Below are 24,919 nucleotides of genomic sequence, written 5' to 3'. Positions count from 1 at the left end.
ATGAGGTCTCTCATGGTTTTTGTTAGAACTGTATAATTATTATTTAAGATTAATCCCACAAGCTCTCGAAATGATGTGCAGTTTTTATTTAATTAAAGGGTATGTGATGGATTCTTCAGTTGCTTCTGTATAAATCCATGCTGACAGCCTCCACAAAAGATCAGGAACAAACAAGGGCCTTCATTCCAAATGAGAGGAAGATGCCTCTTGACTGGCACTCTGTTTTGCAGATTCCCCCCTACTGCATGAGCAAGGCAAAAACAGCCATTTGCAGCACTGAAGGAATCAAAAGAGGGTACTTGTCTTCTGTTAACACACTTTTTTGCACAGGGCTTTCAGATTTTTAAAAAATTTTATCAGTGGCTTTTGAAACAACAATGAAATACTTGGATACCTACAAAGTGACTTCTCAAACAAGGACTCATGACACCTGGCATAGGTTCCATGGCCACAGGGCATCAAAACAGTACAAAAGCATTAATCAAGACCCAAAAACAGAAAGCTAAGTGTGGGTATGGGAAATAAGGTTACCCAGCACTCTGTCCAGGGCTTGCAATAGGAAACAGTGACAGTATTAAATATAACTAAATAGCCCTGGAGCAAACCTTGGCCCTCTGGTCAGCTGTTCATCCCCCTTAGAGAAAGACAAAGCCCCATGTGGCCCTCCTCCCAGGAGAAGGGGCTCCTGGATGACTTGATACTGACTTGGTTACGAAAGCTACGCCCTTGCCGAGATAGCCCCAAGAACGTTAGCTCTTCTTTGCCTCAATCCAGAAGGAACAGAGAGAAAAAAAGGAGAAAAAAAAGATGGTGAGATAGACATCCAAGCGGAAACAGAGCTGTCTGTCATGCTGCCCAATTGCAAACTGGTTCCTGGGGACCCATGAGGTTCTTCCCCAGCCTGGAAGGAAGAGTAGCAGGTTGGAGCTACATCCTGCTGCAGTCAGAAAGCAGCTGCTATTAGCAAAGTCTAAGCTCTGAAATGAGTGGTAGCCTCTACTGCCTAAACCCTCCCCTTCACACATTTTATGGAGCCATTTGGGGAAGATCCCAGAACGGGTCCCTCTTCCCCCAACATGTTTACCTGCCACTGGCACTGGCCACACTCTTGGTCTCTTCCCTTTGGTTGAGCTTTGGCCCACTCACTACCAAATACAGAAAATGATAGATTTTTTGTTTAAGAGTCAGAGACCCCAAGACAGACTTAGATAAATCACTGGCCACTTTGAATCTAGTGTTGTTATGAGGGACAAGACATGATAAACTAGAGCCTTTTTCAGATCTAAACACAAAATGTGTACTCTGTTAAAGACTATTCATGGTTTCTTTAGACATTGCTCCTTCTTGCTAGTAATCATCCATGACTAAAGTTCTCATGTTCTTAAGAGACCTTCCATAAAAAGTGAGAAACCTTATTGATAGCACCATCTGTTTCTGGACCCTTTTAATGGAAGCTATACTTCTCTGAGTAACAGAAATCTTATCAGTGCCCACTGCCTTTGAAAAAGGCAAGAGACATTTAATTTTCCAGTCTTCCAAAAGAACTGATACAAACGTTAGATTCACCATGACTCTTTCTTATTGAAAGGGTTTGAGGGTAAGAGGTTTATTAAGTAGAAAGACAAAGAGTTCTAGTCCAACCTTGTGGTGTGCCAAATGTTCTATATCTCTATCTGATTGCAGTTACATAGATGTATACAGATGTAAAAATTTATCAAGAGTACATTAAGGTCACAGCACTTTGCACATTTCCTGGCATGTAATTTTTTAACTTCTTCATTAGGTATAAGAGTTCCATTCCATTCCATTGCCTCTGGCCACTTGGGGACACTAGAATGTACCTAAAGATGCCAACTCAGCACTTGGCTCTACAGGAAGATCTTTCTCTTCATTTTATATCAGCTAGGAGGTTCAGTGCTTGCCTATTCCACAATTTTCATGAAAGGGTAAGTGACTGGTTCAAATCTATCCGGAGAACAATAGAATGGGAATAACAGATGACTCACACTTACCCACATCATCCTTATTACTTATATCATAAGATGTGAGAGTCTAATATCAGTTAAAGGACTTTAGACACAGAAGACTCAGCAAAGTGCCTGGATACCACCTTAAGGCACAAAAAGTTCTTATAAGGCCTGGATGGAAAATGTCAAAGGTTTAGGACTTTTATGAAGTCTTACCTGCTTGCAGGTACTCTGGCTGCAGAGTCGGAGGCAGGCCCTCAGGCAGTGGGTAGCCGTTTTTCCGAGCCACAATGAGATGAAATGCAGCACAGAACTCAGGCAGGGTCAGGGCTCCATCACAGTCAGCATCACTAAGTTCCCTAAATATAACATGTCACAAGCACCTAACATGGGGCTTAGAGGAAAAGTTACTCAGCCTCAAATATGCAAACATGGGGCACCTGGATGGCGCAGTCTGTTAAGCATCTGACTCTTGGTTTCAGCTCAGGTCATGATCTCACGGTCCTGAGATGGAGACCCATGTTGGGCTCTGCGCTCAGCACGGAGTCTGCTTAAGACTCTCTCTCTCCCTCTCCCTCTGCCCCTCCCTCACCGCATTTGTGTCTCTGCCCCTCCCCAATCCCTCTCTCTCCCCCCCCACCTCAAATAAATAAATCTTTTTTCAAAAATACGCAAACACAACTCCCAGGCTCTCTGGTGGTGGCCCTACAAAGTCTCCAAACTCCTATGAAATCTCAGGGGACACTTGAAGGACAAATGCTGATCAACAGCGCTGGTACCAGCAGCACTTTATAAACAAAATTTTACACTCTTCAGGTTCTCTGGTAGGTATGTTTTACAACACTGAGTACACAAGACTAGAAACCATAGCACAAAAAGGAAAATAAGGCTCAGAATTTGTTAGTTGACAGTCATTCAGTAAATGGGTGGTGTGAAGAACTCCAGACCTAGCGCTCACAATAGTCAAAGGAAGGGCTGGCTTCAACCTTTTTACAGTTGTCCCAGCCATTATAGTTACCTGAGCTCAGAAATGAGCACTTCATTTTTCAGCTTTAAGGAAGAACCTTGAACTTTTCAAGTCGCATAAATGTTGTATCAAAAATTTGCTTGATAATACCATATTTATATTTAACCTGTATCTACTCTTTAATCACGAGATGATCACCTGTGTGGGGACAGGGGATGTATGGGAAATCTCTCCACCTTCTGCTCACTTTGGCTGTGAACCTAAAACTGCTCTAAAAATTAAAGTTCTACTAAAAAAGCAAAAACAAAACAAAACAAAATTTGCCTGAGAATTTCCTCCTGGGAAAATACAAGTAAGTTCAATAAATACTCATTGAATTATGTTTTCAGATAAAACCAGCAACTTGGGAAGGCTAGAACCAGATAAGACAGAAAGGAAGAAAGGAAGAATCTTGAAAAGGCTTATCTTTGCTTCAGTGCTTCCCACTGAAAGGCACGGACCTATTTACTTAGCACAAAACAAAACTTATTTGCCAAAGTAACTAAGACACCATAAGCTCAACCAGCCTCTTAGGTATATAGAGACAACATACTTGTGCTGGGACAAGTGAAGAGATAGGACATAAAACCATGCTGGAAAGGTATCACTACTTCAAGGAAAAAATATAGAAGGTAAGCTCCTTAACTTCCCTTTGGACCATTCACATTCTCCTCCCCCCTCCCCGAAGGAGCAGCTCCCCAGGGTGAAGAGTCAGGGAACTGTTTCAAACGCTGGGTGGAGAGAATACCATTCAGCTTTCATGGATATGTTTCAACAAAAAGATAGGAAGCCTCATGCCAATAATGTTAAGACTGGGAATTCTGCCAAAACAGAGTGTATTCTTTTCAAAATGATAATTTTTTCCCCTAGCTTTAAAATCTAAGATAAGTCTTGTTGTAAAAAAAAAAAAAAAAAAAAAAGAATTATGCTAGAATATATTGCTGAAGAACCTAAATCCAGCTCAGAATCCCAGATACACTGGCATGCACAAATGTTACTGGAATAGTTTTCCAATAAAATGCACAAAACATGACAAGCAATTTTAAATTCTGCCACAATTTTTGTAAATCCTTGTGAAAAAAGTCCTACATAAATATTCCAATGTTTTAATTATATATTTATAGCAGCGTGGTCTCCCACCCAGGCTTGAGGAAGAAGAGCCCACACACAGCCGGGAGTTTACAGAGGCACCGAGCATTCTCATGAACGCAAATCAGCCATCTGGACCGTCAGGGTACAGCCCTTCTGGAGCCCGGGCTGCAGCCGGCACAGTGGCAAAGTGCAGTGCACACCACAGCTGCAAGTCTGAACCAGCAGATAAACACCAGCCAAATTTATGAAGCTCAGAGGCAGCTAGAATAGTCAAATTTGACTTAATTCCAAAACATCTGTGGACCTTCTGTTCACCTGGCCTCATAAAATATTTTAAAGAAGAGCTTTTCAAGATCCTCTGGTTACTTGCATCATATCGAGTAGAAATATCTGAAAATAAAATTCACGAGATGGGAATGCCCATATGCCCACGCAACTGTTTGTAGACAGGAAAGGGATCTAGAGGAGGATAATAATTGGGAAATTAATTTTTAAATAACAGCTAACAGTTACAGTGCACCAGACACTGAACATTGTGCTTTTCATATAATAACTTATTTAATCTTCACAGCAACAAAAATCGTTAAGTTCAATTCACTCTCTTAGTCTGTTAAAAAAAAAAAACACTCAGGGGGCCCCAGGTGGCACAGTCAGTTAAGTGTCTGACTCTTGATTTCAGCTCAGGTCATGATCTCAGGGTCTTGAGATCAAGCCCCGAATCGGGCTCCACACTCAGCGGGGCGTCTGCTTGAGATTCTTTCCCTCTTCCTCTGCCCCTCCCCATTTGTGCTCTCTAAAATAAGTAAATAAATCTTTTTTTAAAAACATTCAAAAGATAAGACTTTCAAAATGCAAAAGTAGGAGCTAAGGGATGGGTATGTAATGACACAATGATACTAATGTGGCATTAATTATACTTACCATATGTAGGAGAGTTCTGGAATGGAAAGCTTTGATTTGGTGAAGAAGTTCTTGGCCACAGAACCTGCCAAGAGAGCCATCGTTTAAATAAATCATTAATTACTTATCTAAAGCAGCTTTTATATTTATATGTAAATGAATCGCCACTTTTTCATTCAGAATCCCTACCATATAACAACAAACGTAACATTTATTCATCAAAGCAACTATAAATCATATGGCTAAAAACAACATATGAACAGCTTTGAAAAGAATATATAAATTACAATAGGGCAAAAGGAGTAATATCATGGTACTTATTATGATATGTGAATCATATAAATTAATTCCTTCATTTTTCCAAAAATCTGCAAAAGTTTATTCAAAATTCAAAAGACAAATTTCAAAATTATTGAAGTAAAAATCTAACAAGCCCTTTTAATGAAAGGGTGAGAAAGTAATATACAATCATGGTAGAAAACAGAGCAAAAAGAAAATTAACACCATTAATCTTACCACACAAAGACAAAACAGACATCTTGGTAAAGAGTTTGGTGAAATTTAAGATCTCTTGGTGGCTCTTTGAGAAACTCATCCAGGAACCTCTTGCTACATTATCCATCACAAATTTACCAGTATCAACTGAAATCAGGTAATCATTCCATTTTACATGTTATATAGCTCCAAATCCCAACTGCACTTAAAATGTTAGACCAATCCTTATTGAGATTGAAATTCTTATGCTTTCAGCTCCAAGACCAATTTCAAAATGCAAAAGCCTCAATTCTAACACAAAGAACAGTCAAATCAAAGCCTCAGGCTCTAAACTGATAAAGTCAAAAGCCTTTCCTTGGCAATCACAAGTCTTCTAAAGGGCCTTAAAACAAGGGATTATAATAGACCCTAACGCAGATGTATGTTCCTTTGACAGATTATTAAGGATCAAAGGCAAAGTGCCCTATTAACCAATGAGCTTTCTCCCAAAAGCATCCTGGGAAATAATGCTGTCACAGGACTGTTGGCCATCAGTGCAGCCACCTTGTCAAACATTTATCAGAAATGTCTTAAGAGCCTATTTATCAGCGATTTTATAGATATAAAGACATTCTCCATTCTCCCCTCAACTCATTCTTCTTTTTCCCCCTTGATATCCTTTCTTCAAATCACACTAGGCCCAAACCCAAGCCAGAGACCTAGCCTGGCCTTCAGACAGTAGAGAGAGACTGTTCTGCCATGGTGTCCCAAAGAGATTAGGTAGGGCCCATCCAGAAGCCAACAGCTAACAAGTTCAGTCATGCCCTAGCTGTCGAGAAGGAAGCTGATGAGAAAGCCCAAGTGCTCCCTCTTTTGGTGCTGACAGATGTATAATCAGTGAGCTGGAACCCTCACCCTAGTCCTAATCCCAGCCAACCTAGAAGCCCCAAGCCAGCTTCCTTTCCTTGCTTTCTCCAGCCATTTTCAGACCTGCTGGGAAGATTTATATGGGGCAAAAGAGGGAGAGGTGAGGCTTAAAAAAGTTGTCAGCAATCAAACATCAAAATGTGGATTCAGACTTTTTATTACAAGGAGTCTGTCAGCCCAGTAAAAAATAGCTGTACACAGCATTGATATGCCAGTGATAAATGTTAACACAATGAATAGGTATAAATCTTTTAAAAATAAAGACCAGTAACACAATATAAAAATGGGTAGAGCTATGCCAGTTCACAGAAATAGATGCAACTGGCCTTTTTTTTTTTAAAGTAAACTCTACCCCCAACATTAGGCTCGAACTCACAACCCCAAGATCAAGAGTCGCATGTTTTGCTTTGTTTTGTTTTTTTAAGATTTTATTTATTTGTTTGACAGAGAGAGAGAGACAGCCAGCGAGAGAGAGAACACAAGCAGGGGGAGTGGGAGAGGAAGAAGCAGGCTCCCAGCAGAGCAGGGAGCCTGATGTGGGGCTCAGTCCCAGGACCCTGGGATCACGCCCTGAGCCGAAGGCAGACACTTAATGACTGAGCCACCCAGGCACCCCAAGAGTCGCATGTTCTTACTGACTAAGCCAGCCAGGTGCCCAAATGACTCTTAATCATATTTTAAAAAAAAACAAAAACAAAAACCCTCAACCTTCTTCGTAAGAGATCCATAAATGAAAACCACACAAAGACATGATTTCTTGCCTTATCAAGTAGGGGGAAAAAACAAAAGTCAGTGAACAAGTAGTGATAGTAAGACTGTGGGAAAATAGGCATCTTGTACAATGCTAGTGAAATGACAGCATGGTACAACCTCACTGAAGGAGTGTTTTGCAATGTCTAGCAAAATCATATTATCAAAAGATACACTGACAAAAATATAAAAAGATGTGCAGAAGGCTATTCACAACAAAAATATGTGTAAGAGCAAAAGACCAGAAATAATCCCAAAGGGGGACTAGCTAAATAAATGACTGCATATCACACAGCCTAGTAGCACACACCTATAAAAGCGAATGGGAAATATCTCTTCACGCAATATGGAGTAATCGCCAGGACATAATGGTAAGTGGAACAAGCAAGGTGGGGAGAAGTATAAATAGTATGCTAGTATGCTACCATTTATCTCACAAAAGACGGGAGGTAAGAATACACACACATGGATATAGTCACACGTGCATGAATTTGCTTTTACTTTTAAAAACAGACAAACCATAAAAAAGGGGGCAAGGAAGGAAAGGGTAGAGGGGACAGGAATAGAAGCTAGACTTCTTTGCAAATTATTTTGTAGACTCAAATGCAGAACTGCGAAAATATTTTATATATGTAGAAAACTAAATTTCAAAAACCACAATCCCTAAAAATTGAAATCAAAACAATTAAAGCTGATAAGAACAAAGCCAGAGAACTCCCGGTTCCTAATTTCAAAACCTACTACAATACTCAAGAGAGTATGGTATTGGCATTAGACTAGACAGTGGAAATCAGTGGGAAAAAATTAACATTCAGAAATAAACCCTCACATTCATAGTAAACTGAATTTTGACAGGGATGCTAAAACAATTAAATCATGGAAAGAATCATTTTTTCAAAAAATGGTGCTGGGACAACTGGATATCCACATGTGAAAGAAGCAATCTGAACACTTACCTGATATCATACACAAAAATTAACTCAAAATGGATCAGAGACCTAAATATAAGAAATAAAACTGTAATATATATGTATACCTTCTTAGAGGAAAATACAGACATAAATTTTCATGACCTTGGATTAGGCAATGATCTCTTAGTTATGGCACCAAAAGCACAATCAAAAACAAAAAATAGATAAACTGGACACCATCAAAACTAAAAACTTATGTGCTCCAAAAGACATAGGAAATAAAAAAACAAGCCACCAACTAGGAAAAAATATTTCCAAATCCACTATGTGATAAGGAACATGTATCCAGAATACAGACATACCTCGTTTTATTATGCTTCACTTTACTGCACTTGGCAAATACTGCATTTTTTGTACAAATTGAAGATCTGTAGCATCCCTGTGTTGAGCAAGTCTATTGGTACCATTTTTCCAAACCATTTGCTCACTTTGTGTCTCTGCATCACATTTTGGTAATTCTTGCAATATTTCAAACTTTTTCATTATTATTATATTTGTTATGGTGATCTGTGATCAGTGATTACAACTCACTGAAAGCTCACAGGATGGTTAGCATATTTTAGCCATAAATTATTTTTTAATTAAGACATATACAGTGTTTTTGGATATAATGCTATCGCAAACTTAAGAGACTACAGTATAGTGTCAATATAATTTTTACATGCACTGAGAAATCAAAAAATTATTTGAAATTCTTTACTGTAATATCTACTTCATTGCCATCATCTGGAACCAAAACTTCAATATCTCCAAGTTATGCCGGTATATAAAAAAACTCTTACCATTCAGTATTTAAAATGGCAAAGGATTTGAATAGACATTTCTCCAAAGAAGATATACAAATGGTCGATAAGAACATGAAAGGATGTTCAATTTCATTTTTCACCTGAGAAATGCTAATCATAACCACAAAGACATACTACTTCACACTCACTAGTGAGGCAGGAGGGAAGGGAGACTCGGGAGACAAGTTGACCAAAGTAAAGCCATTCTGGTTTTAGACTGACCCTTAACCTAAAGGTCAGCAGGTAGCAGACAGAGTCACAAGATCCAACTCATGGAAGACCACAAGACCCCACTCCCTCCGGCAGTAAAAGCCACAAAAGCCGGACATTCTTAAAATTGCTCCCTGTGGGTATTTTCACAACCCTAAGCCAATGGAAAAACTAACCACCCAATGTAAATAATAAAGCCAAAGTTAAGGAGTAAGTCCTTCCCTATACAGTTACCTAATTTTTAAAACTTATAAAACCCTTTCTTAGAGGCAAAAGGGGTCCTCTTCCTCACCTGGGAGAAGAGACCACTATTTTATCTGTGAAGTAGCTCCTTTCTCACTTCTATACCTAATAAATTTTTGTCCCTTTTTCTAGACAGCTTGCTCTTGAATTCTTTCTCATACAAAGCCAAGAACACTCAAGGCAAGGGGCCTGAGGCCCTCCCTCTCAGGACCTCGGCCCATCTGGCTTATAGGATGGCTATAAGCAACACAGATCTTAAGTGTTGGTGAGGATGTGGAGTAACTAGAACCTTCATATGCTGCTGGTGGCAATGTAAAATGATGCAGCCACCGTGCAAAATAGTCTGGTCCTCAAATGATTGAACACAGAATTATCATATGACCCAGCAATTCCACTCCTAGGTATATATTTAAGAGAAATAAAAATATACATCCATACAAAAACGTGTACACAAATGTTCAGAGCAGCATTATTCTTTTTTTTAAGATTTTTTATTTATTTGAGAGAGAGAGTGTGTGTGTGTGAGAGAGAGGACAAGAGCTGGGTGAGGAGTAGAGGGAGAAGCAGACTCCCCTCTGAGCAGGGAGCCTGATGCAGGGCTTAATCCTGAGACTCCAGGATTATGACCTGAGCCAAAGGCAGCCACTCAACTGACTGAACCACCCAGGTATCCCTGAGCAGTATTATTCTTAAGAGGCAAAAAGTGGAAACAACACAAAAATCGAGTGCCCATCAACTGATGAATAAATAAAACATAGTATATCTATACAACGAAAATTATTCAGCCATAAAAAAGCAATGAAGTTCTAGTACATAGTACAACCTGGATAAACCTTAAAAATATTATGCTAAGTGAAAGAAGTCAGACACAAAAAAAGACCACACATTATATGATTTCATTTATAGGAAAAGCCCAAAATAGGCGAAATCTTTAGAAAGAAAAAAGTAGCTTAGTCATTATGTAGGGCTGGGAGGTGGGGAGAGCAGGAATGGGGAATAATAATAATTTGTTGGGGGGGTAATGAAAGTGTTCTAAATTCAGATTGTGAATATACTCTGTAAATACATGAAAACCACTGAACTATACACTTTACAGGGGTGAATTTTATGGTACGTTAATATCTCAAAAAAGATGTTTTTTTTTAAAAAAAAAAAAGACATCACCTAATTGCAATATACGAACCCCTCTTGATCTTAAACAAACTGTTTTTAAAAGGCATTTGTGAGATAATCAGGGAAATCTGAACAACAAAGACTTGATGATATTAAGGAAATGTGTTTTGTATTTTTTTCATGTGTGCCAACGAATTGTGGTTATGTTTTTAAAAGAAGTCTTTCTTATCATTTGAGATACGACCTAAAATATTTTCAAATGAAATGATCTGATAACTGCTCCAAAATCATCTGGGCTGAGAGAGGATACAGACAGAACAAAATCACTGGTGTATAATAGGTACACAGAGGTTTGTTATACAAGCCACTCTAGTTGTATCCGTATTTGAAATTCTGCAAAATAAAAAAGTTAAAATAAAAACACTCCTAACAGCTACCCATTTGTATCTAATTATACACATACGTTATGAAGAAACTCACTTAAGGGGCGCCTGGGTGGCTCAATCGGTTAAGCGTCTGCCTTCAACTCCTCATGATCCCAAGTTCCTGGGATTGAGCCCCGCGTGGAGCCCCGTGTCTCCCTCTCCCTCTGCCCCATCCCGCCCCCGTGTCCCACCCCGCCCCCGGCTCTGCTCGCTGGCTCTCTCTTTCTTTCTTTCACTCTCTCTCTCTCTCAAATAAATAAATAAAATCTTTAAAAACTCTCTTAAGCAGTGGGTAAGGTTCACAAATAGTCAATCTGGGTTTCCGCTTATTTTAAGTCCTTTTGTCAACATGAATTTGTTGTATCTACAATATTCTCCTTTCAATAAAGCTATTACCACCAATCAGAAAAATGATGTCTGAATATATACAAGTATATTTCAATTACACACCTTATTTCTCAAGAGCAAATTACTCAGTCCACATTCAATATGTCAGGTTACAATTACTGAGGGCATATTGTTATTCTTCAAAATTGAAGTACAAAAAGAAAGTTCTAAGAATTTTTCTTCCAGACTCTAGTATTTCACTGTTTAGTCTTCAGCCCAGGAAAATGTAGGCACAAAGGAATTAAATCAATTTGTCTCAGTTTGAATTTTACATGAGAACTCAACAAGAATACATATTTAGAAGACAACCCAGAAGAACAGACATGTGTACATAAAACTCCTGGCCAATTTTCCTCCCATATTTTAATTTCTCTCAGAAAATCCAGAGGAGAAAGACTTGAGCCAAAGAAAACGAGCATGAATCTGGACTTCTAAAGCATACATAACATTAAGAAACTTGTGACACTAAATCTTTAGAAGGCTACACTACATCTTTGCTCTAATATGAATAAGCAATTAAAGAGGTCATCTTGGTGCCACAGTCTACCATTTCAAGAACTGCTCCAGATAATAAGGCACAGGTCTAGACCAGGTTCCCCCAATTCCCATTTAAACCTTTTGAAACCGAAACATAATTTTCCAAATGTCATTGCCAAGTATTTTTCTGCATGGTTTATAGTTGATAAGAAATTCAATCTTAGAGGAAAACAAATAAAAATCACAGAACGTTGTCACATTCATTTTGTGTGAACTATTTCTCAAGACGTGTACTGTTATCTATGTGAGACAATGATCTGGGACCCATGTCTTCACCCATCAGATTTAGTTACCTGAAATGAAGGAACTTGGGTCAGGCTGAAGGGATCGGAACTGGTTGACATAGTACTCGCGTTGTTCTTCTGTTATCCTCCAGGGTTCATCCAGGTAATTACTGTTGTTATCATGTGGTTCTCTCTCCACGGAAAAGGACTTTAAAAAGAAATAAGCAAATGCTCATAGGTAAAAATATAAAACATCAGTAAAAGTTATCATGCATTATACTTATTTTTTTCCTCAAGAGAATACATTTAAACACCTTGTAAGTAGAACGTAATTAGAACATAAACTTCTACAGGGCAGACATCACGCTTCATAATTTTTTTGTATACCTCAAAGTTGTTAACAGGACTGAGCATGAAATACTGAACACTTGGTGAGTGATGAAAGTTTTTCCAATGTGATGAAGAAAGAGTAAAAAGGACGATCATTGTTTTTAAACATTTTATTTATTTATTTGTTTGTTTATTTAGAGAGTGAGTGCAAGAGGGGGAAGGGTAGGGGGAGAAGGAGCAAGAGAATCTTAAGCAGGCTCCACACCCAGCATGGAGTCGGATTCAGGGCTCAATCTCACAACACTGAGATCAGGATCTGAGTGAAATCAAGAGTCAGACGCTTAACCGACTGAGCCACCCAGGTGCCCCAACAGGACAATCATTCTTATCTTCAAATATTCAACACATTTTTATCCTTTCAGATTAGCTAAGCAGGCAGCAAAATAATCTAGATTTCTTTTAAACCATTTTTTTTAAATCTACAAAAGCTATAACCACGTCATCTTTTTTCTGAGGCATTCCTGTTGTATAAATCTGGGAATCGAAGTTCCAATTCCAATTCTACCTCTCCAGGTCCTGCTCGAGTGGCAAGTCAGGATCACAGAATTTCGTTCCACATTTGTGAACTGTGGATAATACCTGATAATAGAAGTGGGTGGGAAGAACAACTGTTCACGGGACCACAACACAGGGTATCGTAACAAGGGGTGCATCAGACCTGCCACTAGGGGGCATGCAAGGCAAATGTGAGGATTTAAGGATACAGAGAACCAGAAAAGTAGTTCAGGAGAAAAGACTGTATGAGGCAGTGAGGAAAGAAGCAAAACTGGTGATTCTGGAAGGAGGAGTCCAGGGCTTTGTTCTATCCCTCCCATCTACCCTAAGGCTAAGGTGCTACTCGCCAAGGGTCACCTTCATGGAACCAAGAGGTAAACACAAGGAGTGTGATCCTTTAGGACAAAAGGAGACTAGGAAAGAAAAGGAGAGATATTAATGCTAATAAGCCATCAAGTTGCTTGTTTCTGCACACACTATCAAGAAATTAATCAGGGGCGCCTGGGTGGCACAGCGGTTAAGTGTCTGCCTTCGGCTCAGGGCGTGATTCCCAGCGTTATGGGATCGAGCCCCACATCAGGCTCCTCTGCTATGAGCCTGCTTCTTCCTCTCCCACTCCCCCTTGCTTGTGTTCCCTCTCTCGCTGGCTGTCTCTATCTCTGTCAAATAAATAAATAAAATCTTAAAAAAAAATTAATCATTAGGAGGGCATTCTACTCACTATCCCTAGAAAAGACAGCCGACCATCTCTGCACCCTTCCTCCCACCCCAACACACACACCCCCACTCCAGCAAGTAATTCTTCTCAGAACACCCAGCTCTCTCCTCTGTGAACTTTCAGAGATGAAATAAGACTATTGAGATGTCATCTTTGAAGTTTTCATACTAGGTGAGTTTCCACTAAATGTAGATCAAACCATTTTTAAATGCCCCAGAAGCCACTAATCATTACTTAATATCTTAAATTCATAGAATGCTTTCAAATTTACAAAGCACTACACACACCTCTCTCATCTGAACATCTCAAAACCTTTGAAAGGTAGACATGGCAGGTATTATTATCCTTTTCCCAGATGAGGAAATGAAGGCTCATACTACTTAAGAGATGAGTCCATAACCTTCATTATTTGCAATCAGCATTATTGCAGTCAGCAAGTAATTACCCCTCTGTTTTATCTGTTGTTCAAAGTCAGCCTACTCCATATCAGGCCTTTTTTTAAATTGAGTTGCATCAAGGACCTTGAGAACATGATGTTAAGTAAAATAAGTCTGACAGAGAAAGACAAATACTGTATGATATCATTTATATGTGGAACCAAAAAAAAAGTCAAACTCACAGATACAGAGAACAAATTGGTGGCTGTCAGACATGAGGGGGTGGGCAAAATGGGTTAAAGTGGTCAAAAGGTACAAACTTCTGGTTATAAGATAAGTAAGTCCTAGGGATGTAATGTAAAGCATGGAGACTACAGTTAACGATACTGTGTTATATGTGTTTAAAAGTTGCTAAAAGATACTGGTGATGGGTAGTAAGGAGGGCACGTATTGCATGGTGCACTGGGTGTTATACGCAACTAATGAAGCATCGAACTTTGCATCGGAATCTGGGGATGTACTGTATGGTGACTAACATAATATAATAATAAAGTTTTAAAAAAGTTGCTAAAAGAGTAAATCTTTTTTTTTTTTAAAGATTTTGTTTATTTATCAGAGAGAGAGACAGCCAGCGAGACAGGGAACACAAGCAGGGGGAGTGGGAGAGGAAGAAGCAGGCTCATAGCTGAGGAACCTGATGTGGGGCTCGATCCCATAATGCCAGGATCACGCCCTGAGCCGAACGAAGGCAGACGTTTAACCGCTGTGCCATCCAGGCACCCCTAAAAGAGTAAATCTTAAAACCTGTCATCACAAGAAAAAAACCTGTAACTATGTATGATGATGGATGTCAACTAGACTTAGTGTAGTAATAATTTTGCATTATATACATATATCAAATAATTATGTTGCACACCTAAAACTAATACAATATTATACATCAATTTATCTCCATTTTTAAAAATTATTTTTAAAAAATCAACTTATTTTTAAAAACCAAGTTGCATCCAAGTTGTTTTTAGAAACTCCTATCATTCTGATAATAAACAATATAAATAAAGCAAGAAAGGCCACAAGTCAGTCTAAGCACCCGATGGACCACACAACTTTCCAAAACACTCCCACCAAATTCCAGAGCCAAATTCAAATGCTCCACACTAGCACTTTCTGAACAAGCCCAGATGTCTGACCAGGCTGCAGGGGCAAAACCCACCAAGGTAGAGGGCATTGATATGCAATGGATTGAGTCCCTGGCCAAATTATAATGTGTAGAGCTCCCAGGAACACTGTCCTTCTGGTTGGCACTGAAGGAAACAGCTGGAGTAAAGGTATCTAAAAAGCTGGACATGGGCAGGACACAAGAATGGATGTTTACGACTGAACGATCAAGCAGAAAGAGATGGTTCACAAACCCGGCAGGACACTGGTGAAAAGCTCTGTCCCACCACCACCCTGTGAATGAAGGCATGAAAATCTCTGTGCTGCGTGTTGGCTACTGCATTCCTGGTTCTGATACAGCAGCTACTATTTCCCTAGAATACACTCCTTTCCGTCTGGAACTGAAGCTGCCATACCCAGTTGTTGCTACATCAGCCCGTTTGTTCTTTCTCCAATCCCATGACCACCTGCTCACTCTATTTCCTCTCCCACATTATCTCACTCCTGACTGGCGTCAGTGGCCTCTTAGCAGGTCTCAAGTCTATTCTGACAGCAGGGCTTAAAAGCCTACAGAGATGACCTGTCACCTAATAAAAAACATCAACCTTCCCCACATGACCTTTAGGGCTCTTATAATCCAACCTCCTCCCTGCTCACTCTTAGCAGGCTTCTGATTGCCCACATGCTGGCTCTTCATGGGTCAGATCTGTGTCTTCTTCACAGACCAACCCTCCTCTGATCCCAGCCTGCTCAAATCCTATTACTTGAGTTCCACTGCCTCAAAAGGCTCTCCAGTGTACCTGCCAGGCTCAGAGCCACTGCAGAGGGCAATGCCCATCCCTCAACTCTGATACAAAGGTGGGCTTGGCAGCCACATGTGCACCACAAGACCCACCTCACACCTGGTCTCACCCAACTGAGTCCAAGTAAGGAAAGGAGGCCACACAGTTTCTGGCCTCTGGAATCCTCTTGCATAGAAAGCTCTACCCTAGCAAGAAAAACTTCAGCCAGATGCTCATTACTGGGGGTGTCGGTGAGAAATATGAAGATCAAAAGCACAGAAAGCAGACCCTGAACAGATGCGGTGAGGCCATGGTATAGAGTGAAGGCCCAGTGGGACTTGAAGTCATGAAGAAGCCAGAACCAGCATAAGCAGAACCTGTGAGGTAGAGAAGTACTAAAAAGAATAGGGGGTGAGATGGCTGTTGGCAGCCAAAAGATAAGCAGATAGTGAAGCAAACTCAAGGCAACTAGGGTAAGCACGAATAACCGAGAATTCCCACTCCTCAGGACCATTGGGCCACTCCTGGTCTCTCATTTCTTGGATTCCCATGAGAACTCCAACCCCACCTCCTTTTGAAGAAGACTTAAGCTGGCAAGGAGAGTCTCTGCTCCCTAAAACCAAAAAGGCTTTGCAACAAAGAGAGAGAAGGCATATGAAAATTATATAACCTGTACATAACATAGCGTGGCACTTCTACTGGCTTGCACTAAATGTGTTAACCTACCCCCATTCTCTTTCCCCTTATTTCTCACTGCATGCTTTTAACTGATTTATTAAACAATTAAGCATCTTAAAATATATGAATTCTTATGATAAGTATCACACAGCTGGAACATTTCAAGTGCTCTTGAATATCATCACTCAGGTTTCAACCTGGGGGACCAGAACCATATCATGTATTCCTTTATTCCACATATAGTCCCTAGCAGGTACATCACAGATACTAAAAAGTAATGTGAGATCCACTTATTGATGGGCTCTAAGTTCAGGTGTTCGTCTTATATTAAAAGAGCTGCAGAAACACTACTCTGTGTTGTGCTAAATGAAAGAAAACCTATGAGTCTATTTCACATTTAAAGTTTCAGATCTATCAAAAGAAATCCATGTCTATCTTCCTGTAGTTCATCCACGGTCTCTGATCTCTATGGGGAGATCCATTAAGTGAGTATTTCAGTGTCAGGTGAGGGCATACGGAAGGAGTAGATCACGTTCCACATATCCTTAGGCTGAAACAGTCTGCAAGAAAGCTCATCTACACGAAGCAAAGTGATTTGAACTTTGCTGCATGAACAGTGATCCACTCATTCATTCATTCAGCAGACACTTACTGAACACCAAGAATATCCTAGACTCTAGTGACTCAGGATACACTGATGGATAAACAGATTCTTTCTCCCAGTAAACCTAGGGTCTCATGAGAGAGAAAGACAAACAGGCAATCCCAAAACAGTGAAATAAGTGCTATGACAAGACAGGGTACTCTAGAGTTTTGCTATTCAAAGTACAGTCCCCAGACCACCCAAATCAGCATCACCTGGAGACTCACTAGAAACACAGAACCTCAGGCTCTACCCTACATCTGGGGAATCAAAGTCTGGGAGTGGGACCCAGGAATCTGTGGTTTAACAAGCCCTCTAGATGATTTGAAGCACACTCAAGTTTGAGAAGCAATGCCATAGAACATGGAGAGCAAGACAAACAAAAGGAACAGCATTTACAAAAACTCCAACAAATGAGAGAAAATGGGCCATCTTCTGAAAGTAGCTCAGTTGGACTACATGTAGATAGAATAGGCTGCTAGGTGTACAATGTGGATGTTAGTGGAGCTGCTTGAACATAGTCCAGACAGCAAGCAGGGAGCGGATCATGACAGCCCACGTGTACCAGGCTGAGAGATACAGACTGTATCTAGAAGACAATAGGGAGCCACAGATAAATATTAAACAGAACAATGAAATTATCAGATGTCAGTTACAGAAAGATCACTTCAGTGATGAGAATGGAAGAGGAAAGACTAAAAGTAGGAGGACAACTTAAGACCATATGAGCAACCCTGGCCAGAGGTCAAGATGGCCCAGAGTTAGGGAGGGGATGAGAGGAGACAGAAAAAAGCCATATGGCCAGGACCAGAGGAAGGCCCATTCCAGCAGTGGGATGGCAGCTAAGGACCTCTTTGTCCTTAGCCTCGGGTTTCCAAGGAGAAGCCAGAGCCAGGAAAAGCCCCACTTGTGCATGCACCCTAAGAGGACTCTTCCACTTCAACTCCAGCTCCAGTGGTTTCATCAGCTGGTTAGAGCTATTTGTTAGTTGGTGCCAATTTAAAGTTCTGCCAGCGTTTTTAAGAAAAAATAAAATGAGAGAGAAACCTTCCACATCTGTCGGCTTAAGCCACATACATATGGTTCATTATGCAGTTTCTTTAGACACAGGAGAATTAGATTTGCTTATATTTAAAACATTCAAACCCTTAGTTTCATTTCAAGTGAAATGCAAATATTTGGCACTACAAGTTATTATCTCAAGGGAAAACCGGCTGTTTATAATGAAAGAGACTTCAAAAGACTCATTAAAAAGTAATACTATTAATAAAATCCCAAAAGGTGACATTTACCCCTGAACTATCTTAAAAATCAAGCACAGCTGAATAATATGAATTGCAAGGAGGCATTATCAAAGAGAATTTACAAAGGGTGTGTATATTGTTTCACCCACAGAACATTTCTATTTAGAACATAATTCCACCCTGGAGGCGTCCTGTAAATGCTGCCCAACAGTCCAGCCATTTCACCTGAGGATGCAATGATCTTATACCAGTGTTCTTCTGGTGCCTTAGTAAACAAACCATCTAGAGTAGCAAAAGCTCATACAAAGCCCACAGTGAGTATGTGAGAACACCTCACCCACCAACAGTATTTTGGAAATAAGACAGCTTCAGTGCAACCACTGATCAAAACATGATTTCATGAGCAAAGATGTGAGAAGACACAATGACCACTAATGAGAAAGAAAGACTAACAGCCTGGTGAGACTAGACTAGAGCCCGAGTGAATATTAATCTGCCTAAGGAAAGATCATGGTCACTGATCAGCCATGGGGCTGAGGAGAAAGAAGAGTCATTGAGGGAGATTCCCGAAAGACGGCGGAGGAGTAGGGGACCCCTTTTTCAGCCGGTCCCCTAGGTCAAGATGCATAGGTACCAGACCAGGCTGAACATCCACGGAATCAGCCTGAGATGCAGGAAGATACATCTGGATCTCTACAAACGAACATCTCCAGCGCTGAGTATAGAGGTACGAAGCAGGGAGCCGTGAAACCGCACACAGATATTGGAAGATAAACGGAAGGGGGAGGGAGCCGCCGCGTTCGGGCGCTGGGAAGCGGTAGCCACCTGCACGGGGGAGCGGGCAGACACGAGGACCAGCACCGCGATACAACAGACTGGGACCGTGAGCGGGGAGCACACGCCACCAGACTTTTCACGGAGCTCCGGTGTGCTCACTGGGACCAGACTGACACCAGGAGCTCCGGGAGCGCGCGGAGGCAGCTGGCGGCTGGCAGTATTAGAAACACAAAGGACAGAGACGCGCCGGCCCTGGAAGTGAGGGCTGAGACGCCGGGTGTGGGGCACACATACCGGGACGCTGCAGGGTTGAGCAGCACCAACAGAAACAGAGTTAAAGTCGCCAGAACATCAGTGGAGAACGGTCCACGATCCCTCTGTTCTGAGACAGAGGCTGAGATTCGGCCATTGCTGCTCTGACTCTCAGAAGAGGCACANACACCAACAGAAACAGAGTTAAAGTCGCCAGAACATCAGTGGAGAATGGTCCAAGATCCCTCTGTTCTGAGACAGAGGCTGAGATTCGGCCATTGCTGCTCTGACTCTCAGAAGAGGCACAGCAAACCGCCAGGGAAAGCCACCAGTGAACAAAAGCCTGGAAAGACCGGCTCACAGTGTGCCCATTCCCATCCCCCCTCATAGGGGACACAGAGACTCTAACCAAACAGGGTTGCCTGAGTATTGGCACGGCAGGCCCCTCCCCCAGAAGGCAGGCTGAAAAATCAAGAAGCCCACATCCCTAAGATCCCTATAAAACAAGGGCACACGGCCTGGGTACCGGTCAATAATTTGGGCTCTGGACAACCCGGCAACCTCTCCTCATCAGAATGACAAGAAGGAGAAATCCCTCCCAGCAAAGAAAAGACAATGAGTCTGTGGCCTCTGCCACAGAACTAATGGATATGGATATAACCAAATTATCAGAAATGGAGTTCAGAGTAACAATGGTCAAGATGATGTGTAGACTTGAAAAAAGTATTAACGAAAATGTTAATGAGAATATAGAATCTCTAAGGGCGGAAATGAAAACTAATCTGGAAGAAATTAAAATTCTATGAGCCAAATGCAGTCAAAACTAGAGGCTCTGACAGCCAGGGTCACTGAGGCAGAAGAACGCATTAGCGAATTGGAGGATGGGTTAGTAGAAGAAAAAGCGAAATAGAATCTGGACTTAAAAAAATCCACGCTCNACTAATCTGGAAGAAATTAAAATTCTATGAGCCAAATGCAGTCAAAACTAGAGGCTCTGACAGCCAGGGTCACTGAGGCAGAGGAACGTATTAGCGAATTGGAGGATGGGTTAGTAGAAGAAAAAGCGAAATAGAATCTGGACTTAAAAAAATCCACGCTCACAAATGTAGGTTACGGGAGATTACTGACTCAATGAAACGTTCCAATGTCAGAATCATCGGCATCCCTGAGGGGGTGGAGAAAAACAGAGGTCTAGAAGAGATATTTGAACAAATTGTAGCTGAAAACTTCCCTAATCTAGCAAGGGAAACAAACATTCGTGTCCAAGAGGCAGAGAGGACCCGTCCCAAGCTCAACCACCACAAACCTACGCCACGTCACATCATAGTGCAATTCGCAAATACTAGACCCAAGGATACGCTATTGAAAGCGCCCAGGGGAAAGAAATCTCTCACGTACCAAGGCAAAGGTATCAGAATTATGTCAAACCTGTCTACACAGACCTGGAATGAGAGAAAGGCNGAAAGAAATCTCTCACGTACCAGTCAAAACTAGAGGCTCTGACGGCCAGGGTCACCGAGGCAGAGGAACGCGTTAGCGAATTGGAGGATGGGTTAGTAGAAGAAAAAACGAAAATAGAAGCTGGTCTTAAAAAAATCCACGCCCACGAATGTAGATTACGGGAGATTACTGACTCTATGAAACGATCCAATGTCAGAATCATCGGCATCCCTGAAGGGGTGGAGAAAAACAGAGGTCTAGAAGAGATATTTGAACAAATTGTAGCTGAAAACTTCCCTAATCTAGCAAGGGAAACAAGCATTCGTGTCCAAGAGGCAGAGAGGACCCCATCCAAGCTCAACCAGGACAAACCTACGCCACGGCATGTCATAGTGCAATTCGCAAATATTAGATCCAAGGATACAGTATTGAAAGCGGCCAGGGCAAAGAAATTTCTCACGTACCAAGGCAAAGGTATCAGGATTACGTCAGACCTGTCTACAGAGACCTGGAATGAGAGAAAGGCTTGGGGGGGCATTTTTAAAGCTCTTTCAGAGAAAAACATGCAGCCAAGGATCCTTTATCCAGCAAAGCTGTCATTCAGAATTGATGGAGAAATAAAGACGTTCCAAAATCGCCAATCATTAACCAATTTCGTAACCACGAAACCAGCCCTACAGGAGATATTAAGGGGGGCTCTATAAAGGTAAAAAGGCCCCAAGAGTGATACAGAGCAGCAAGTCACAACCGATACAAAGACTTTAAAGAGAAATGGCATCATTAAAATCATATCTGTCAATAATCTCTATCAATCTAAATGGCTTAAACTCTCCCATAAAACGCCACAGGGTTGCAGATTGGATAAAAAGACATGACCCATCCATTTGCTGTCTACAAGAGACTCATTTTGAACCCAAAGATGCATTCAGACTTAGAGTAAGGGGATGGAGTACCATCTTCCACGCAAATGGACCTCAAAAGAAAGCTGGAGTAGCAATTCTCATATCAGATAGACTGGATTTTAAACTAGAGGCCATAGAGAGAGATACAGAAGGGCACTATATTATTCTTAAAGGAAGTATTCAACAAGTGGATATGACAATTATTAATATATATGCCCCCAACAGGGGAGCAGCAAGATACACAAGCCAACTCTTAACCAAAATAAAGAGACATATAGATAAGAACACAGTAATAGTAGGGGACCTCAACACCCCACTATCAGAAATAGACAGAACACCCTGGCAAAAACTAAGCAAAGAATCAAAGGCTTTGAATGCCATACTCGACGAGTTGGACCTCATAGATATATATAGAACACTACACCCCAGAACCAAAGAATACTCATTCTATTCAAATGCCCATGGAACATTCTCAAGAATAGATCATGCTCTGGGACACAAAACAGGTCTCAGCCAATACCAAAAGATTGAAATTATCCCCTGCATATTCTCAGACCACAACGCTCTGAAATTGGAACTCAACCACAAGGAAAAACCTGGAAGAAACTCAAACACTTGGAGGCTAAGAACCATCCTGCTCAAGAATGACTCGATAAACCAGGAAATCAAAAAACAAATTAAACAATTTATGGAGACCAACGAGAATGAATACACAACGGTCCAAAACCTATGGGATACTGCAAAGGCAGTCCTAAGGGGGAAATACATAGCCATCCAAGCCTCACTCAAAAGAATAGAAAAATCTAAAATGCAGTTTCTATATTCTCACCTCAAGAAACTGGAACAGCAACAGAGGGACAGGCCTAACCCACTGACAAGGAAGGAGTTGACCAAGATTAGAGCAGAAATCAATGAATTAGAGACCAGAACCACAGTAGAGCAGATCAACAGGACTAGAAGCTGGTTCTTTGAGAGAATCCATAAAATTGATAGACCACTGGCAAAACTTGTCCAAAAACAAAGAGAAAGGACTGAGATTATTAAAATTATGACTGAAAAGGGAGAGGTCACGACCAGCACCATTGAAATTGCAAGGATTATTAGAAACTTTTATCAACAGCTATATGCCAAAAAACTAAACAATCTGGAAGAGATGGAGGCCTTCCTGGAAACCTATAAACTACCAAGACTGAAACAGGAAGAAATAGATTTCTTAAATAGGCCAATTAACTATGAAGAAATTGAGTCAGTGATAAACAACCTTCCAAATAATAAAACTCCAGGCCCAGACGGTTTTCCTGGGGAATTCTACCAAACATTCAAAGAAGAAATAATACCTATTCTCCTAAAGCTATTTCAAAAAATAGAAACAGAAGGAAAGCTACCAAACTCATTCTATGAGGCTAATATTACCTTGATCCCCAAACCAGGCAAAGACCCCCTCAAAAAGGAGAATTACAGACCGATTTCTCTAATGAATATGGATGCCAAAATCCTCAACAAGATCCTTGCTAATAGAATCCAACAGTACATTAAAAGGATTATCCATCATGACCAAGTGGGATTCATACCTGGGATGCAAGCATGGTTCAACACTCGCAAATCAATCAATGTGATACATCATATCAACAAGAAAAGACTCAAGAACCATATGATCCTCTCAATTGATGCAGAAAAAGCATTTGACAAAATACAGCATCCTTTCCTGATTAAAACCCTTCAGAGTGTAGGAATAGATGGTACATTTCTCAAGATCATAAAAGCCATCTATGAAAAACCTACAACAAATATTATTCTCAATGGGGAAAAGCTGGAAGCCTTTCCCTTAAGATCAGGAACACTTGGACAAGGATGCCCACTCTTGCCACTATTATTCAACATTGTGGAAGTCCTTGCAACAGCAATCAGAAGACAAAAAGGGATCAAAGGTATCCAAATCGGCAAAGAAGAAGTCAAACTGTCTCTCTTTGCAGATGACATGATACTCTATATGGAAAACCCAAAGGAATCCACTCCCAAACTATTAGAAGTTATAGAACAATTCAGTAAGGTGGCAGGATACAAAATCAATGCCCAGNGGATACAAAATCAATGCTCAGAAATCAGTTGTATTTCTATACATGAATAATGAGACTGAAGAAAGAGAAATTAGGAATGNATTTCTATACACGAATAACGAGACTGAAGAAAGAGAAATTAGGGAATCCATCCCATTTACAATAACACCAAAAACCATGCGTTACCTTGGAATTAACTTAACCAGAGACGTAAAGGACCTATATGCTAGAAACTATAGATCACTTTTGAAAGATATTGAGGAAGACATAAAAAGATGGAAAAATATTCCATGCTCATGGATTGGAAGAATTAACATAGTTAAAATGTCCATGCTACGCAGAGCAATCTACACTTTCAATGCTATCCTGATCAAAATACCAACAACTTTTTTCAAAGAACTGGAACAAACAGCCCTTAAATTTGTGTGGAACCAGNTTAAATTTGTATGGAACCAGAAAAGGCCCCGAATCTCCAAGGAACTGTTGAAAAGGAAAAACAAAGCTGGGGGCATCACAATGCCGGATTTCGAGCTGTACTACAAAGCTGTGATCACAAAGACAGCATGGTACTGGCACAAAAACAGACACATCGACCAATGGAACAGAATAGAGAACCCAGAAATGGACCCTCGGCTCTTTGGGCAACTAATCTTTGATAAAGCAGGAAAAAACATCCGGTGGAAAAAAGACAGTCTCTTCAATAAATGGTGCTGGGAAAATTGGACAGCTACATGCAAAAGAATGAAACTTGACCACTCTCTCACACCATACACAAAAATAAACTCCAAATGGATGAAAGACCTCGATGTGAGACAGGAATCCATCAAAATCCTAGAGGAGAACATAGGCAGCAACCTCTACGACATCGGCCAAAGCAAGCTTTTTCATGACACATCTCCAAAGGCAAGAGAAACAAAAGATAAAATGAACATGTGGGACTATATCAAGATAAACACCTTCTGCACAGCCAAGGAAACAGTCAAAAAAACTAAGAG

The 24,919-nt window shown here is 40.8% G+C and overlaps 1 protein-coding gene across 1 annotated transcript in view; it reads right to left on the bottom strand.

Annotated features, from left to right (window-relative positions):
* REPS2 (RALBP1 associated Eps domain containing 2) overlaps positions 1 to 24,919 on the bottom strand; it is a gene marked incomplete at its 5' end in the record, with an annotated part of 225,022 nt that overhangs the window by 99,288 nt on the left and 100,815 nt on the right. Inside the window, 3 exons of the mRNA XM_034649893.1 lie at positions 2,184 to 2,326; positions 4,987 to 5,050; positions 12,081 to 12,219. Of these exons, the coding sequence (XP_034505784.1) occupies positions 2,184 to 2,326; positions 4,987 to 5,050; positions 12,081 to 12,219 (346 nt within the window). The remainder of the gene's footprint in view (positions 1 to 2,183; positions 2,327 to 4,986; positions 5,051 to 12,080; positions 12,220 to 24,919) is intronic.

This window comes from Ailuropoda melanoleuca, chromosome X, assembly GCF_002007445.2.
Source record: "Ailuropoda melanoleuca isolate Jingjing chromosome X, ASM200744v2, whole genome shotgun sequence".
Taxonomy (NCBI): Eukaryota; Metazoa; Chordata; class Mammalia; order Carnivora; family Ursidae; genus Ailuropoda; species Ailuropoda melanoleuca.
This window is presented reverse-complemented; position numbering and strand designations above follow the sequence as displayed.